The 18,404-nt window shown below is 39.5% G+C and overlaps 1 protein-coding gene across 1 annotated transcript in view; it reads right to left on the reverse strand.

Moving 5' to 3' along the window:
• The window catches only part of snx29 (sorting nexin 29), a 195,350-nt gene that overhangs the window by 29,129 nt on the left and 147,817 nt on the right, over nucleotides 1–18,404 (reverse strand). The window contains exon 19 of the mRNA XM_072456919.1: nucleotides 7,966–8,106. Within this exon, the coding sequence (XP_072313020.1) occupies nucleotides 7,966–8,106 (141 nt within the window). The remainder of the gene's footprint in view (nucleotides 1–7,965; nucleotides 8,107–18,404) is intronic.

The raw sequence follows: 18,404 nt of genomic DNA on the forward strand, positions 1-18,404 counted from the left end.
CTACCCATCCCCCAATATTTACCAGCATTATGAGGTCATGGTTACATTAATCTAATTTAATAAACACTTATTATTGAAGTGGAACTAAAATAAGTTTTAGAGCCCCTAAAATAAGTATCTGCGTCAAAGTAGTCAGAGTGGCCCTGGTCCGCAGTGAGGAGCTTGAGGTAGAGCCACTGCTCCTCCACATGTGCAGCTGCAGGAGCTAACGCCTTGTTTACTCTGATGTCATGTGAGAGGTTTTCTTGCTTCAACTGCAGTGAGGTTCAGGTGCAATACTACAGGTGCAAACATACTGTAGCCACACCGTCACAATAACCTCTGCCTAGACGTGTAGAGGTAAGTGCTTTTTACATTTGTGGACTGGGAAGATGCTTTTCTTTTTTTGTGACTCTTTGCCTCATACAGCTTGAAGTATTTGCTGAAACGTTCCACCTCGTCCCAATCTATTTCAGTGAGAGTCATCACAAATTAGTAATGTATAGAACACAAATGAAACTGACTGAGGTCCAAAGAAAGAAAGAAATTAAACATCTGACGAAGTCTATTCGCCGAAGCATAATCTAAAACAAATTGAAATAAGTTTTGGGCATCTGCCACCTGAGTGTGCTCAGTCATTTTTGAATGTGTAGAACATCTGCCCGATTAGCAGGACCCCATATGCCTTGGGATATCCCTCAATGGACCTGGTTAGCAGCAGATGACAAATGGGTCTAACCTAATGATTCAACCTGAAAGAAGAGAAGAAAAGCCCTCACGGACACAGGCCATCACAACTGTAGAAAGTGCACATGTGACGAGCGCTGACATCTGACTCTGACAGCTCCGTACATGCAGCCAGCCTGCTGGTCTGACCTCTTACAAATCAGCTTGTTAGCAGCGGTCAGAGGCCAGTGCGAGATCTGTGAGTAAATCATGAGTAGAGCCAGAACACGCAGCTGGACAGTCTGGCCCCAAGCCCTCAGTGCGTTTGTTCCATTAGCTCATTAAGAAGAGCTGATAGACACATGCAGAGTGACACATGGTGCCACTGTCATGCAGGTCCCCTCACAGTGAGCTGTTGTGCAAAAGACACTTCCCCTAAATGAAATGAAAGCTGATGAACAGTCTCTTGAGACCGTTTACTGTAGTGGCTAAAGGGAAGAGTGGTGACATCTAGTGGTAAAGTCAAGCGATTGTGACAAACCCTAGACAGAGAATCAACAGGTGTTCCTCAGTGGGGCCGGCAGGATCTGAGTCAACATGGCAGACTTTGGATGAATCTTGTCTCTGCTTTGTGGGTGTGTAACACTGTGTCTGGATAGTTGCCTTTTTGGTCAGTGGTGGATCAAATCAAACCCAAATATGGCTTCATAACTCATTGTTGAGTCAGTTATGTCTCATTGTAGATGTAGAACTTAAACCAAACCAAAAAGAGCACGGGTCACAAAGTTTCACAGATCCAAAAGTTGGATTCGGTTAAAGAGTCAATTATGATCTAAAACAACTTGATAAAAGAAATGGGTTCTTCTGGGCTGAAACTTGCAGCGCTGCTTTCGCTCAGTCCCTTTACGACACGCCCCCATAAACACACAGCAAAGCACCGCACAACAGCAGGGGGTCTCAAACTTTTCTCCTCTGGACCCACCACTACAAAATTAAATGGACAAAAATTATTATAATGTTAAAGCGTGTAAAACTGGCTTGATGTCATTTATTTTGGACTAATTTCACCCAAAATATACAGTTTCAAATTAAACGGTAAAACTACGGTAAAATAAGCTATTTATTTCGTTCTGAATGTTATGAGTTCGATAATCTGAGGTGATGTGCTACATGCTACAAATTAGTGACTGTGGTTGGACTGTCCGAGTTAGGAGTGTTTATTTGGCCTTTATGGTCCAATTCCAGACCCTTCAGAATGTAGAAGGGACTGACTTTGGCATGCAAACAGTTCACTGCAGCAAACAGTGGATTCATTTTATTCATTGGTAAAAAAAAAGTGGAATACAGAGCTGTGGGCGTGTATAGAGTCTAGGAAAACTGGGAACAGCGATAACTGAACATGCATGAACCCCTCTAAATACAAGTTCAAGTGGGTAAATGAGAAGATAAAGCAATAATAACATGTTTAAATCACCTTTGCATAAGGCGTAATGGACAATTTTTTTGATACACCCTCTCACCGAATCTTGACACCATCCCAAAGCAGAACTCAACAGGTTTCTTCTGCGGCCTTCCTCTCACCCCAGATCTGCACCGGCAAGCAAAGCAGTGCAGCGGTGACAGCATTCAGATGGCAGCTAACCTTAGCATTCCCGACTGTTAGCGTCACATAGAAGGCCCTGTGTCTGTGTGAATCAGTGTGATCTGTCGGAGTCTGTGGATAAAGTGTCACGAGTGAAGGGATAAAAAGGTGGACCAGGCACTCAAAAGTAAAAAAAGCTGCACAGATGAGATAATTAGACAAAGGCTCATTATCCAGACGGATGATGATGATGGGCCAAAAAGCAATCTACTTTTTATGGCAAATTCTGCACTTCAAATTAATCATTAGAATTTTGTATGAAAAATACCTTAAACAAATAGTTTTTCCCATCACAAATAGGTCTAAATAATGAATTGACCTCACTGGCACATCAATTTGAGAATCATGTATTAGTACAGAAGAAAAACATTTACATTTAAGCTCTCTCTTACAGAATCAGAATCAGAAAAGGTTTATTGCTATTCCCAATGAACAGAATTCACAAACATAGGAACGTCTTTGGTGAAAACAACCTATATAAAATCAAAAAGGGCATGCGTTTTTTTTAAAAATATTTAAATCTGCTATAGGATAAAAAGAGGTCACTTACCTAATGCATTCTGAGCATCCTAATTATTTACCGTGATGAATATAAGAGCACTTTCGGAGGAAGCAAGCTAGTTTTGCCATCACGGTAACAACTAGCATGCTAATTGCTAATTGCTAATGCTAATTGACAGTAATTGCACATATTCATGTGCAATTACTGTCGAAATATGTGCAATTACTGTCGTGATCACATGCAATGGTATTTATGTCTTTATTATTTTTCCCCTCCATCCCTTGTTGGGAAATGGGAGGTTTTGTCTATAGGAGTTTTTGTTTATAAGAGATCTTCTATTGAGAGTGTTTTTCAAACGTCCTATAAGTGATCTGTTCTTTTCTTCTGTATCTACCTCTGTATCTACCTGCGTTGCATCAATGAAATTTCCCCATGTGTAACAATAAAGGAATATCTTATCTTATCTTATCTTAACAGCACACTTCCTGTTTCACGGAGAATAAAATGCAGAGAGCGCACTGTGATCTTATTTTGACCCCAGGAGTAACTTTTACAATAGATCTGTACTGAGGCAAAAATGGATTTTACTTGAATACATGAAAAGTCAAGTCTCCTGAACTAGATTCATCCTGCTATATAGTTTTATATAACCTGCCCTGTCCTTGGTTATTTTTTGGTTCATCTTATTGTTTTCTGACAATCTCTCACTCACAGTTTTGGGTTGTTATAATACACTATTGTTCTTTGAATGCTCTCACTTCCAGCTGTTGAGTATCTATTTAGCATTTTATATCTGCCATGGTTTGATGAGACGGTTATAAACAGAAGGTAGATTGTACCCATCATTTCGGTTTTCTTTTGTTTTCCTCCTTCACACACTTTTCCAAATAAATAAATAATAAACACAATGCAGCTTTAGTGCCATGTAGTAACATTAAATACAAAGAGTCACTTTATGTAATCTTAAAGGGGACATACATAGAAAATCAACTTTAATGAGCTTTTAACCTTATTATAACGGTGTTTCCTCATCATTAGTTTTCTCAAAGCAAAGTGTATTTGATTCATGCATGTTGAAATAATCCTGAACTGTCCTGCAACTGAGGCTCTAGTGCTCAGAAAATCCCTGTTTTCACCTACCCTCTATCCCCGCCCAGACCCCTGTACCAGTTGGGATTAGTTGACAAATGTAGCAATTTAAAAAGATGTAATGACAACGCGTCTCTTGTTACGGTAAAATGTCACTATGAACCACCTCAATTCTGCACTTTTGAATATGAAGTCAATGGACCCGTTTCTATTTCTAAGGTGTTTTAAATCTATATTGCATTTACAATTTACACAATGTAGAATGATGATCTACTTATGTTACAGTTCAATACTAAATACCTGGAGAAAAAACATGCTTTCTTTAAAGCAGAGTATAAAAGTGTATTAAGGATTCTTTTTGTGTGACAACCATAAAACTACAATGTTTTTCACCCAATAGAGAAAACCTAACTTGTATAGAGGTGGTAGATATTGCTATTAGGTATTGGCTTGCTTTTCTTTACTTGTATGTGTTGATATAAAACATAATCTGATGTACTTCCTGCAGCTCTGCCACATTCTTCACCTGAGCACAGAGGTCTTGATTGCTGCCGACACTCCACAGCGCTCCCGGGGATTCGCAAACGAATAAACATGGCACGCATAGGACTTAAAAAACACAGCACAGCAAGGCGGGTGATTACTCCACCGCACACTCGAGACACTGCAGGCACAATATCACACTATTCAAAGAGTCAAGTCGGTGTATACCGGGGCCGCTTTAAAATGCACTCCATTTGTTTTTAGAACACAAACTGGACAGTGTCTGAAATGGTAAGTTCCACCTGCAGCAAAGTCCCTCTAACCCAGGGGTGGCAACCTTTGATTTTCAAAGAGCCAAATCAGACCAAAAAAAACAAACACAAATCTGTCTGGAACTGCAAAAATGTAAAAGCCTTATGTAAGCCTTATATGAAGGGAACAAAGGCTGTAAGTGTATATTAGCTATATTCTACTATCAAAATGACAAGGCTACAAATACATAATGAGCATCCCTGATTAAATGTTTATTTTCCCTGTAGCGCCCCCTGGAGAGCACCGCGTGACTACTCTGCGATACAATATTTTTGTGCTTTAGGTTTAACTTCCATTACAATGTTAATGTATCATATTTTGTTGCATTGATGAAAATATAGAAATACAATTAAGAAATCAGATTTTTGGTGTAATTTTTATTTTGAGGATTAGAAAAAAACCAAAACGCAGTCCTCTTCAAACCTCATTAACAATACAATCCTCTTCTCTTTTCCCCCGTATCTGGGCAACAGTGGAATTGAACACAGCCTGCAATTATATGTTTGATCATTTCTTCAAAGTCGGCCCATCAAAGTTCACATACGTGTTCGATATCGATCACATCATGACTCATCACAGGGACTTGAGTATGCTGGAGCTGAATTAATGTCCTTGATTTGTCGATTGGTGATGTTGCCTGCCATTGTAACGTTCCTTTCCTTCACTGTCTTTGCGGCAAATCCTTCATATCATCATTTTGTTATTTGACAACTTCTCATGACAAAGCAAACATGCAGACGATCCTTCTGCATTGGCAATGAAAGCAAACGATTCGGTCCATTCTTCCTTGAATCCTTTGTTCTCATCATTTCTTCTATTACCGTTTATTTACAACAGTCACCTGCCCAGCCCTGCTCCGCCCACGTGTGCCGCGCTGAAACGAGCGTCGCAGACTATGACGCAAATCTTGGTTGACAGAAATGTTTTTTTACAGCATTGGAAAACGTGAATGTTTGCGTCATGTTTGTCCTCCTACAGAAACCATATTAAAACAACACATTTTTACATTCAAATGACCACAACTTACTCAAATATGATCAGATGTGCATGAGTGAGACATCATTGGATAGCTTTGAATTCACACTTTCAGAATCTGTGAATAACTCAAAGTGTTTCCGAGGTGACTTGTTTCTGCTTTTCCCACGGTCGGTCACATATCCCCTCATCTAGTTGCATTTTCATACATTTTTGAAAAAGCTCTAGGGCGCCACTAGAAGGGCGCTAAAGAGCCGCGGGTTGCAGACCCCTTTAGTGAAGTGTTCAAATGTTGATGGTTACTACAGCAGAGTACCTCAAAACTGTTTTTGATTCCTGCTTTCTGATTTCTGTACATGAATGCATTTATTTTTGTAATCTCCACAGCAATGTTTTTGCTTTGCTTGGAATATTCCACACAATGGCATTAAACTTGTCTATCTTGTATTCATTTATTGACTAACGGGTTTTATTGAAAAACATTAATTCTTATTGTGAACAGGCTTACTTCTCCCCAGATCTAAACTGTGTCTTGACCTGGTGATAGTCTTCATCGAGAAAGCACATTTCTATGGAAACAAGCACCCTCCATCAAAAAGTTACATAAGCCACGCTTCGACTGGCCCCGGTCCCCCAGACCATTTCGCTGGTCGTGGTGTGAGTCTCCATTGTGTCTGGCTCTGGGGCCAGAGGCAGGGCTCTGCTACGTGAGCAGCTGATTCAGTCATTCATTCATTTTCTACCGCAGGTTCCCATTAGGGATGCCCGGATGACTGGAGCATATCCCAGTAACTTTGGGCCTTAGGCGGGGTACACCCTGGACATGGGCCAGCTTGTTGCAGAGTTAACACAGAGACAGTGACATAGACACACAGACAACCATTCACTCTCACATTCATTCACTAGGGGCAATTTAGAGTTGCCATTTAACTCACTGATGTCAGCTGATGTCATGTCAAATCTAATTCGTACCAGCAAGTCACAAAAATATGTTTAGTAATTCCAGGATTGGGGCTCTTTGAGACATGGAAAAATCTAGAATAATATAATTTCCGGTTCATCGTTATATTTTCATTTATTTCACGCACTATTTCACTGCATTTGGCTAATATTGAGTTAGGCTCTGAAACGGTTAAACCTAGGGTAGGTGTATAGACCTTAAAATCAAAATGGTATAATACATTTGTCAGTTTAATGTTGTTTCCTAACTTGCAAAGTGCTTTAGTTTGGTATATTTACTTAAAACATGCGTTAGCCTTTTCAAATTTCAATGGCTCCATAGTGTGTTTGTGTGTGTTTGTGTGTGCGTGATTGTGAGAGAAAACAAAACACAACACCACGTACATTTCTGAGGTGCAAATACGTTATGCAAAGCAATAGAGAGAGGTCAGACTAAACCAGGTATGATGGTGAATGAGCTCTGGAAACGCAGCCTCCTTCATGTCGGCTAACGTCAAATCAATCACTGCCTGCGCTGTGTCTTCTGAGGTGAGAGTGGGAGCTGGAAGTGTTTTCAAATGTGCTCAGCGTGGAACAAAAGGCGGCCTTATTTTCTGCTTCCGTAAGACACAAAACTCAATCATTCACACATACCCGCGCAGTAACAAGCTTTAAAAGGAGCCTTTCGAGGGCACCAGTCTGGGCGCTTCAGTCGGTGCACTTTCACGAGCCTGAAGCGGAGCGGCGATTGGCATTTCGATCAGGGTTTTTTTTGGCCGTGGAACGTGGGGGAAGTGAGGAGGGAGACTTTCTGCCGCAGAATCCAGGTCAGGACCAAATGATGTCCCGACGGACGGAGGATTAAATGAAGAGGTTGTTAGCGAGGTTTGGTGTCAGCAAAATATGCGAGGTGCAAGTGGGGCAGTAAGAGCGCGTGGTAAATGGTAAGATAAAAGTAAGTACAGTAAAAGAGGGAAATCTGATCTTAAGCTGATGTTTTTAAGACTTGTATATTTAAGACTGCATTTAAGAATGTTAGAATTTTTGCCGCGATAATTGAGCCTTGCCGAGAAGTTGACGAGTAGATTTAGCATCATTTGTCAACTTTAAACAACCTGTATTGCATGATTTCTTTTCAAACAAAACCGAAAAAGCGGCGGAAAATATCTGAGTGACAGTGACATCGCACCAGGACGTGACACTCCGACTGCCAGCTGTTGATATAACAACTCAATGCCATCTTTTACGGCCGCACATAAACCTTTATGAGAAAATGTCTTATAATAACGACTCATTTCAAAATCTATTCCCTTTATGGGCTGAAGAGGGGACGGTTGAGCGCGTCTGGACAGGCTTTATGGTGCTACAATGGACTCACCTTGTTCCCTAAGGCTTTCTTGGGCGGGAAATTGAAGGTGTCCACTTGAGGAAACTGTGCTCGCAGGAGGTTGTGCAGCTCTCGGAACTCTGTGTAGCGTCTGTACACGTTCCACTCGTTGTCAAGGATACGGATGTAAACCTGAAGCGGAACAGAATATGTAAGGTTAGCAAAGTTCAAGGAGAAGAGAAGTTTCAAATCTTAATTAATAAAATAATTGAAAAATGATTTAGGTTTAATAAAATTCATGTTGGCTGCACTGATACCATGAATGAACGATTACTGTCAATACACTAGTGTTGTCACAATACAATAACATGCTCAATGTCGAAACTAAGGAAAAACCTCTATATCACAATTAAATAACAATTAAAAACTACTTTTAAGTTATGGACACTCAACAAAAAAAATGCAGTTTCTGTAATATTACCTCATGGACTCATAGTTCTGAATAAAATATTCAGGAAAGCTTTTGTGTGAGCCATAATAACAGGTTTAACAAATTTGCTACCCTTATGGACTCCGCCCTTTTTTGGTCAGTTAATCAACAAATGGGCCATTTTTTTTACTTAATTTCTTTATATGACTATTATTTGTTCATTCAATAATACCTTAACCTAACACTAATACACAAAGACCTTGAAAATGTGGCCTATTGAAACTATCTGCTTCTCTTTATGGATAGTTCATGTCATACTGTGGAACATTCTAGGCAAAGCGATAGTTACATACTTTTACATTATAGAAGAACAGACTGCACGATACACCATAGGATCTTGAAAAGGCACTTTAAGATATGCAACTCTATAATCCCCAACTGTATTTTCTTGAGAGGCGTCCCTTGAATCTACCCACTGTAATCTGCATGTGTGCCGTGACAATAACCAACCCGTCTACTGCTTTCACTTACAGAGACCCAGAGAGAAGTGAAAACGCCTGTGTCTGAAGATGTGTCTTCGGTGCCACTATTTCCACGGCCCATTAGCCGCTTTATTCAGCTTCGTGAAAGATATGGAGAGCGGGCCGAGGAGGAGTGATGAGCCTATTATTGAGAAGAGAAAGATAGAGCCGCCCCGGATTTTTTAGAAAGAGTAATGTCTTTTCAAATTTGAGTTTTTCGAATGATAAACAGCATAGATTCAGTGCAATTTGGTTTTGAAAATGGATAATGGTGGCCAGAAAATACAGAAGAACCACCAGAAGATTCTTTGAAAGTAGATAAAAGCTATTGAATCCAAGTGGTGGCGAGCTGAAGCCTCTCTTAGGAGCTGGAGGGTCAGACAGAGTTGAGTGAACAAAAAAGGTTCAAGTTCCCAATGAGCAGGCTGGATCACTGCTGGACTGAGCTGGACCACTGGAGCAAGAACTGCCAAAAAGCCTCTCCGTAACACCAGAACAGGCTCAACTCCTCTTATACCTGTAGGATTTGTGGGAAAACTGCAGGATTAGTCCACTCGACCTTACAGTCCTTTGTCGTAGGCTTTTTTCAAATCAAATCGTCCAAATCCACATTTAAAAAAACAAGCGATGTCCCAAGATTAAGGAGACATATTATGCCTTTTTTAATCTGGAACTTTGTATTGAACTACAACACAAGAAGATCGCCCTTTTAAAATATGTTCTAAAACCGCAATTGAAGTAGATCCCTTGACTCCTTGTTCAAAACTACAGAACTGATAAACTCCGCCTCTTCATAGTGACATTTCACCATAGTCAAGCAGTGGATTATCATTTACATGTTTTTAATTTCGAACAATATCTACGGAACATTTTAAACCTGACTGTAAATACTACAAAGTGCAGCGATGAGGGATGGGATAGGGGGTAGGTGAAAACGGGAATTTTCTGATCACTCGAGCCTCAGTTGCAGGACGATACAGGATTACGCAAACATACTGTGCATGAATGAATTGAAATAAAACTTTGAGTAAACTAATGATGAAGGAATACAATTGCATGGTTAAAGGCTCTTTAAAGTTGATTTCACATTATAGAGCTCCTGCCGTTGTCGTCACGCTATCCCAGCATGCACCACAAAACTGCACACGGTCAGTGATGGTGGCGTGGAATTTGCATGGAAAATAACGTGGAGTTTTAGAGTTCGTCCAGTTAATTACTTTTGTGTTTCCCGGGCCTTCTACCAAATTAACAAAGCTCCGGACTGACGAGTGAAGTGGATCTCTGGAACTAAACGTAGTGAGCCAAGCTTCAAATGAATTGAGCAACAAATGTATTTCTGCATTCATTTAGGTTTTTCTTTGGGGGATGATTTAAACATTGTCTCATAATGATTCAAAATCTTCATTAAGATTGTTTGCTATTAATTATGAATTTATTAATTAAGCGTGAGAATAGTTTAAAGAGAAACAATCAAAAATGCTTTTCAAAACAGAGTTTGCATAACTGAGTGCTTAATAAAAGAACAAACACAAATTAATTTGTTCTTTTTAGGTTTTTATAACATTGACATGGGCAAATTAGACTCTGTCGAGCAAAACAGCTTCACATTAGTTAGAGTACATGTTTTCACAATTTTATCAAGGTCACATCATAAATGTCAATATTAATAAACATGATAGGAATAGGGTTTTATATATATATATTTTAAAACATCACTAGGGACGCTTTTTGATGATATAAAAAAGTGGAGAGTGAATCAGATTTATGGCACAATCTATGCCATCTAAAGTCTTTAAAAGCACACTTGTACCAGGTGGGGGTTGCTAATGTTTAATCTGATTTGTTTTTAAGGTGCATTCATATTTATGGCTTCATTAAATTAATCAATTAACTCTAATGAATTAATGTTAATTAATTAACATTATAGCTAGTACTAAATACACATATAAAGGTAAATTCTACACTATAAGCTACACATATAAACCAGAACAAAGCATAACAAATGCTAGAAAGGTTAAAAAAAAAAAATTTTAACCTGCTTGTTGTCTCCAAGGAGAAAATTGTGTACTTTTTCCCTTAAATCTCTTCACAAGGCAAGTATATTTGTAGAGCACTATTCATACACAAAGCAATTGCTTTACAGGGGCCGCTTGCCATTAAGGAGAGCCAACAAAAAGAACAGAAGTGGTCTAGTTGAAGTTTGCAATGCATTAAAAAGTCCATAAATATCCTTATCTTAGCCAGTGTATGGCTCATCAGCCCATCAGCTCCCATTCAATCTACTGAAAGAGCAGTGTTTTCAATGTCAACGTTTATTTCTAAAGCACATTTACTTTTTTTAAAAGCCCAAAGTCCTGTACAGACAAGTGCAATAAAATACATTAGCAACGCATAAAATACAATCGATCACAACTATGCATAAAGTTAATAAAAACGACGACTCAGCTCAGTTTATGTCTGAAGGCCAGAGAGAAAAGGTATGTTTTTAACCAAGATTTAAATGGCTCTAGTGTCTCAGCAGATGTAAACATGCAGAAGCCTTGGCCCGCCACGCAAGCAAAGTGGGCGTGTCATAACAGTCCAGGAGCAACATGGCTTTCTCTCCCTCAGAATATGGATCTATTAAAAGTTCAAAACAACACATTTTTTTTGCTAAAACAAGTTTATTTTAATCAACATACAAACAACGAACAATTTTGACCATTAAGACCCAAACAAGTGTCAACAAAGGGTGGGAAAATGTGTTAATAAGAATTTTCACTGTGCATCTAAGCGTGTATTTTGATTCACTCTGGCATTCATTTATCATTTAATTCGCCTTAAACATCTGAACCTCACTGGTCCCATTGGACTTGAAACTCTTTCAGCTCTGTGTATTGGACTAAACGATGAACGTTTGGGGACAGAACACACAGGCCCGCGCGGATAGAAGCAGAAGAAGATTCACTCTGCGTTAGTCTTTCAGTCTTTGGAGAAGGAAAGTAAGACCCTTGGGAGTGACTGTGTTGTGCTGGTGTTGTGCTGGCGTTGTGCTGGCGTTGTGCTGGTGTTGTGCTAGTGTTGTGCTAGTGTTGCGCTAGTGTTGTGCTGGCTTTGTGCTGGTGTTGTGCTGGTGTTGTGCTAGTGTTGTGCTAGTGTTGCGCTAGTGTTGTGCTGGCTTTGTGCTGGTGTTGTGCTGGTGTTGTGCTGGTGTTGTGCTGGTGTTGTGCTAGTGTTGCGCTAGTGTTGTGCTAGTGTTGCGCTAGTGTTGTGCTAGTGTTGGGCTAGTGTCGGGCTAGTGTTGTGCTGGCTTTGTGCTGGTGTTGTGCTGGTGTTGTGCTGGTGTTGTGCTGGTTTTGTGCTGGCGTTGTGCTGGTGTTATTGCTGGTGATGTTGCTGGCGTTGTGCTGGCGTTGTGTTGGCGTTGTGCTAGTGTTGTGCTAGTATTGTGCTGGCGTTGTGCTGGCGTTGTGCTGGTGTTATTGCTGGTGATGTTGCTGGCGTTGTGCTGGCGTTGTGTTGGCGTTGTGCTAGTGTTGTGCTAGTATTGTGCTGGCGTTGTGCTGGCGTTGTGCTGGTGTTATTGCTGGTGTTATTGCTGGTGATATTGCTGGCGTTGTGCTGGAGTTGTGCTAGTATTGTGCTGGCGTTGTGCTGGCGTTGTGCTGGTGTTATTGCTGGTGATATTGCTGGCGTTGTGCTGGAGTTGTGCTAGTATTGTGCTGGCGTTGTGCAAGTGTTGTGCTAGTGTTGTGCTGGCGTTGTGCAAGTGTTGTGCTAGTGTTGTGCTGGCGTTGTGCTGGTGTTGTTACTGGTGTTGTGCTAGTGTTGTGCTGGCGTTGTGCTAGTGTTGTGCTGGCGTTGTGCTGGTGTTATTGCTGGTGATATTGCTGGCGTTGTGCTGGCGTTGTGTTGGCGTTGTGCTAGTGTTGTGCTAGTATTGTGCTGGCGTTGTGCTGGCGTTGTGCTGGTGTTATTGGTGGTGATATTGCTGGCGTTGTGCTGGCGTTGTGCTAGTATTGTGCTGGCGTTGTGCTGGCGTTGTGCAAGTGTTGTGCTGGCGTTGTGCTGGTGTAATTGCTGGTGATATTGCTGGCGTTGTGCTGGCGTTGTGTTGGCGTTGTGCTAGTGTTGTGCTAGTATTGTGCTGGCGTTGTGCTGGCGTTGTGCTGGTGTTATTGCTGGTGATATTGCTGGCGTTGTGCTGGCGTTGTGCTAGTATTGTGCTGGCGTTGTGCTGGCGTTGTGCTGGTGTTATTGCTGGCGTTGTGCTGGCGTTGTGCTGGCGTTGTGCTGGTGATATTGCTGGCGTTGTGCTGGCGTTGTGCTAGTATTGTGCTGGCGTTGTGCTGGCGTTGTGCTGGTGTTATTGCTGGCGTTGTGCTGGCGTTGTGCTGGCGTTGTGCTGGTGATATTGCTGGCGTTGTGCTGGCGTTGTGCTAGTATTGTGCTGGCGTTGTGCTGGCGTTGTGCAAGTGTTGTGCTGGCGTTGTGCTGGCGTTGTGCAAGTGTTGTGCTGGCGTTGTGCTGGCGTTGTGCTGGTGATATTGCTGGCGTTGTGCTGGCGTTGTGCTAGTATTGTGCTGGCGTTGTGCTGGCGTTGTGCAAGTGTTGTGCTGGCGTTGTGCTGGCGTTGTGCAAGTGTTGTGCTGGCGTTGTGCTGGCGTTGTGCAAGTGTTGTGCTAGTGTTGTGCTGGCGTTGTGCTGGTGTTGTTACTAGTTGTGAGTGGTGGACTATGTTGTCGAGACACTGGCAAACGTCATGTTTAAACTGTGCGTTGTACAAACCACAAACCACGGTGCAAGCATAGGGCAGATGACAGAGCCAAATACTTTGATTCGTTCAACATAGACAAAATTGCATTCTGTCATTAGTTATAAGACCTGTGACTGTGTGCATACGACTGTTATGATCATCTGTATGAACAAACAAAATTATAACTATCAAAATTGTTGCACCCCCAAAAACATATACAACCACTGGCACATTACATAACAGGAGATACATTATTAAAACTGCACAATGTACATAAAATAGCTTACATCAATAAGCCAACAAACAAACCAACCATTGTTAGAAAGACACAACATATAAACTAATCATGTAATAATAATAAGTCATCAAAAATGTAAACTTGATCTGACCCTGAGTGTATCTTTTCTGTTGCTTCTCTTTTACCAGCCCAGCTTCTGTCTAGGTTACCAAAACAATGACATATGGCTGAAACAAGGAAAGTGACATTTTGGACAGCCATTAAGGAAGACTGACAGCTGTGGCTTTGTTAGCTTCCCCCAAAAGTCCCATTCTTCAGATTTATTTGTGCTCTGGCGGTCTGGTCCAGACAGCTGTAAACTTATCAAATAGTTGCACACATAATAAAAAGTCAACCAATTATGAACTGTATGAATAGACACAGAAAGTTAATAATGAAAAAAATATGTATTTAATGTTTTGCATGTAAATTGGAAAAATGAAAATGCAAACTGAAACATCAAAACAATTTCAGTCTAGTAAAGTGATAATAAAGTGAAAATCCGCAATTGTGGTTTAACGGTTGGCCAAATATTATAATGCACTAATAAAAATTTACTTGTTGGGGTAATACATTAACAATAAGATATGTTTTCCCTGTACATTCCATCTAAGTTCCATGGTGATAAAAAAGATATTCATTGCAATATTACGTCAAAAAAATATATAAAATTCGAGCAATATCCTCTAGTTTGGGTGTAAATCTTCCAGACATTATGGAATAATTAAGAACTACTTGTGATCCTACATCTTTCTTGACTGGATGGTGACAGATGAGGAGAAATGGACCGGTGCACTTTCTGTCCGACCTGGACTGCCCCAGGCTCAGTTTTCTGTAAGTTTAGCACAGTTCTTAACCTGTGTTATGGCTGCTCGCCGATTGAGATCTGGACAAGTGTGAACTATGAGCTCAGGAGAAGCGTTTCCAACATGTACCATATAATAATCACTTATAATAATAACTCTATGGGCAGTGAAATTATTGCAGGATCAAATATTATTTAAACACATTTAAATTAAGTGCAAAATCTAAATTCTGCTGATCAAATGCCGTTGCAAAACTCCTGCTTAAATATTTGAAGGGTTAAATCAATTGACAAGACTGAATGGTGAAAAGGTATATATATGAAAAAGTGCCTATTTGGGCTATAATTTAGGCTATAGAATTATTGCAGGGGCAAGAATGTTTTCACACATTTTAAAATAATGTACAAATAAAAAGGATTAGTGCGTACTGGTCCTTAAAGTAAAGTAAAGCTGTGCAATGTGTTAAAAAGCAAATTCCACAAGGGTCGACTTTAGCTCCATTGAACTCCTTAAACTATAGGCGAGTTCAACAAGCGAAAGAAACTGGAAAATGAAATTAAGACCAAATCCACTCAGAACAATTAGAGATGAATAAAGAAAAGATTACCTGTGCCAACTTAACTATGATTTCAAATGATTTTAAGTAACAAAACTAGCCTAACTAGAAGGAGCTTGAACTAGAAAATAAAACAAAAAGAAGTAAAAAGTTAAATGCACAGCTCTCTGGATTCATCACAAAAGGATATGTGATACAATGTGTTCCACTACAATGATCCAGGTCTGGCCTTACATCTTCTATATGTTCAACTCCAACGCACCGCTGAAGGTCACGATGAAAATGCATTTAGATTTCTGACACTTTAATGCTGTTTTTCTACGATGCAGATGCAAATTGCCTCACAGCTCTAACTTTTTCATTAACATGGATGACATTTTATGCAAAGTAAATCAACTAAAATAATATTAATATAATGTTTTGTTTTGTATAAGACTAATAAATGTCTGAAGATGCTATCAGCGCAGTAGGATCAGTAATTTTCCCACATCAAAAAGCTTTTTGCGTACAGCGGTATTAGGCCGACGTGCTTAATCCACTTGGCACACTTATTTCTGGTAACGTATTAGCCCCTTCGCACTGCTACGAGCTCCTTACTAATCAAAAAGTCTGTTATTATCATAGATTCTCGCTAAACTGAAGCACTTTTGAGAACAGTGAGTTTTAATGTGGCCAGTGAAAGCGAGCTCCAATAGGGAGAGGTCAAAATATGGTTTTGGCATCTCTGTGATGGTGCAGTTCAATTCAAAGTGGTTCTGAAAAATCTTGCATAAATAGCAGCATATATCTGGTTATTGAAGTAAGAAGGAAAAAGAAGGCAATCCTATTCGCCAGGTAAATGTATCTATGTACGTATTAACTCGACAGAAATGACACGCATGGTGGTCAAAACCTAAATTTCATTCAGATTTAATTTAGGGCAACATCAAAAGCTTACACTTTTAGAATATCTAGATTATATTTTAATTTCTGGCTTAGTTAAGAGTCTAAAATTGGCATACAGTATATGTGTTGTATCCACATCATGAAAATCTTATCATTTCATGAATTAATTTCATGAATTAATTTTATTTATACAGGGAAAACCCAAACTTTTTTCATGGGTCCCTGTTAAAACACAAAAATAACACAAAATAAACAACAAACAAACATAGGACACTAAAACGCAAATAAAAAATTCAATAAAATTTACCAATACATAAAACCACATTTACACATACAATATAACATGCAGCACTGTGCGTAGTCCTTGACCAGTTCTTTAAAATCAGTTGTTGAAAGCCTTTTTCCCTGTCTGTGTTGACACAATGGAATTGTAAGTTAAAAATGTCCAGAGACCTCAGACGGTGAATACTTGAACTCATGTGCAATGAACTAGATAAATAATCAGGCAAAATACCAACTAGAGCCTTGTACACAAACAAAAGGCAGAGCTGTTCTCTTCTTGCATCCAATGATTGCCATTCTACTTTAGAATATAAATCACAGTGTTGAGTTCTGTCTCCTTCTCCTGTAATGAACCTCAGAGCTGAATGATAAACCGAGTTCAGAGGTTTTAACACTGTAGCTGTAGAATGCATATATATATAATATTACCATATACTAGAACTGAAAGAACACGCTTATAGGACCTTTTAACAGTTGATTTGGATTTAATACACTTCGTATTCCGCACACATTGAATAGGACAGTGGTCACTAAAATCAAGAGGAAAGACACCACTACGTTGGTAATTCTGAGGCTTGTTACTTAAGATAATGTCCAGTAATGTTGCTTTAAGTGGGTCTTTAGGGTCAGGTCGGGTGGAGCAGTAATAAGTTGTGTAAGGTTTAATTCATTACAATATTTCTTTAGACTGTCAGATGTTTTTGAAAACTAATCAATGTTCATGTCCCCTAAAACAATAACGATAAAACCCTACAACTGTCATTTTCCCAGTATTATCTTTACTCAAACCCACCTCTAGAGCTATGTATTCACAACATTTTTACTTGGAGACTTTTGAATTTATAGTTGCAATAAAACAAGATTTTATAAATATTGCTAACCTTCCTCCTTTACTCCATATATATCATAATTGTCCAATGAAATGTCAGTGTCTGAGATCCTGTTGGTTAACCATGTTTCAGAGAATACAAATATACCAGGATTTGCTTGCTTTGCCCACACTCTAAAGTCTATTTTTGATTGAATGACCTTTTTTGATTTAAATGTTGATATATTTAAGTCAGTGTTTCGAACATTATCAGATCAGATCAGAGTATTTGATATGGATAGTCTTTTCATACGTTTAATGTTGATTCAATGTAATTTGTAGTTTTTTCGGTCTGTTTTGACTCTGCTCCATTTATTATTCATTACACAATTGTCACATGATTAATTTCCCATTTCCAATAGTGTTAGGCAGGTTGAGGCCTAACACTAGTGTTCTCATTGTAATCCTGACTGGATCTGAAGAGGTTTATGAGAATTTGAAGTCACCATACTTGACTGTCACACATTGACTGCTGCAGATGCAAGAGTGAGGTCGTTGTTAAAATATGTATTCAAAAATATTCAAATATATATCATAATCATTAATCAATGTATTATTTTTCATGAACAAAAAAAAGGATGATATTATTTTTTATTTAAGTATTTCTGCCGCCACGACACGGCCCCGGATAAACGGAAGAAGATCGATGCCTCTTTGATTTCTATACAACACAATGGGACTTAAAGTGCTGCTTTGATGAGACACTCCGCTGTCATTCACCAATCAATGCCGTCAGTCTCAATGACTCATAAGCACTGTAGAAATAAGCAGCACATTGTTCCAAAGAAGAGAAACATAGCTTACAGCAGGTGAGGCATATTCTGTTACTATAATGTGACTCGCTTCAGACAATGGATTGCTGATCATCTTAAAGTGGTCGCATCAATAAAGTGTAAGTGAGACAACAATTTCTGATTTCTCAAGTTGTATGGGATAAGTATGAAACAGCATAATAATTCAGTTGTTTAGTTTACTTGCAAAGCAGCTGTAACAATTACTGATTGAAGTCAAACTCAAACAATACCGTGCAATAAGATTTGTTTATTTCAGTAACGCATATACCTCTCGTTCAGAACAAAGTCAAACTTCAGTTCTCTCCACAGTTTTTTTCATTGCTTTGTTCATTGGCA

This window comes from Eucyclogobius newberryi, unplaced genomic scaffold, assembly GCF_026437365.1.
Source record: "Eucyclogobius newberryi isolate DKJ021-1_F unplaced genomic scaffold, fEucNew1.0.hap1 SCAF_20, whole genome shotgun sequence".
Lineage (NCBI taxonomy): Eukaryota > Metazoa > Chordata > Actinopteri > Gobiiformes > Gobiidae > Eucyclogobius > Eucyclogobius newberryi.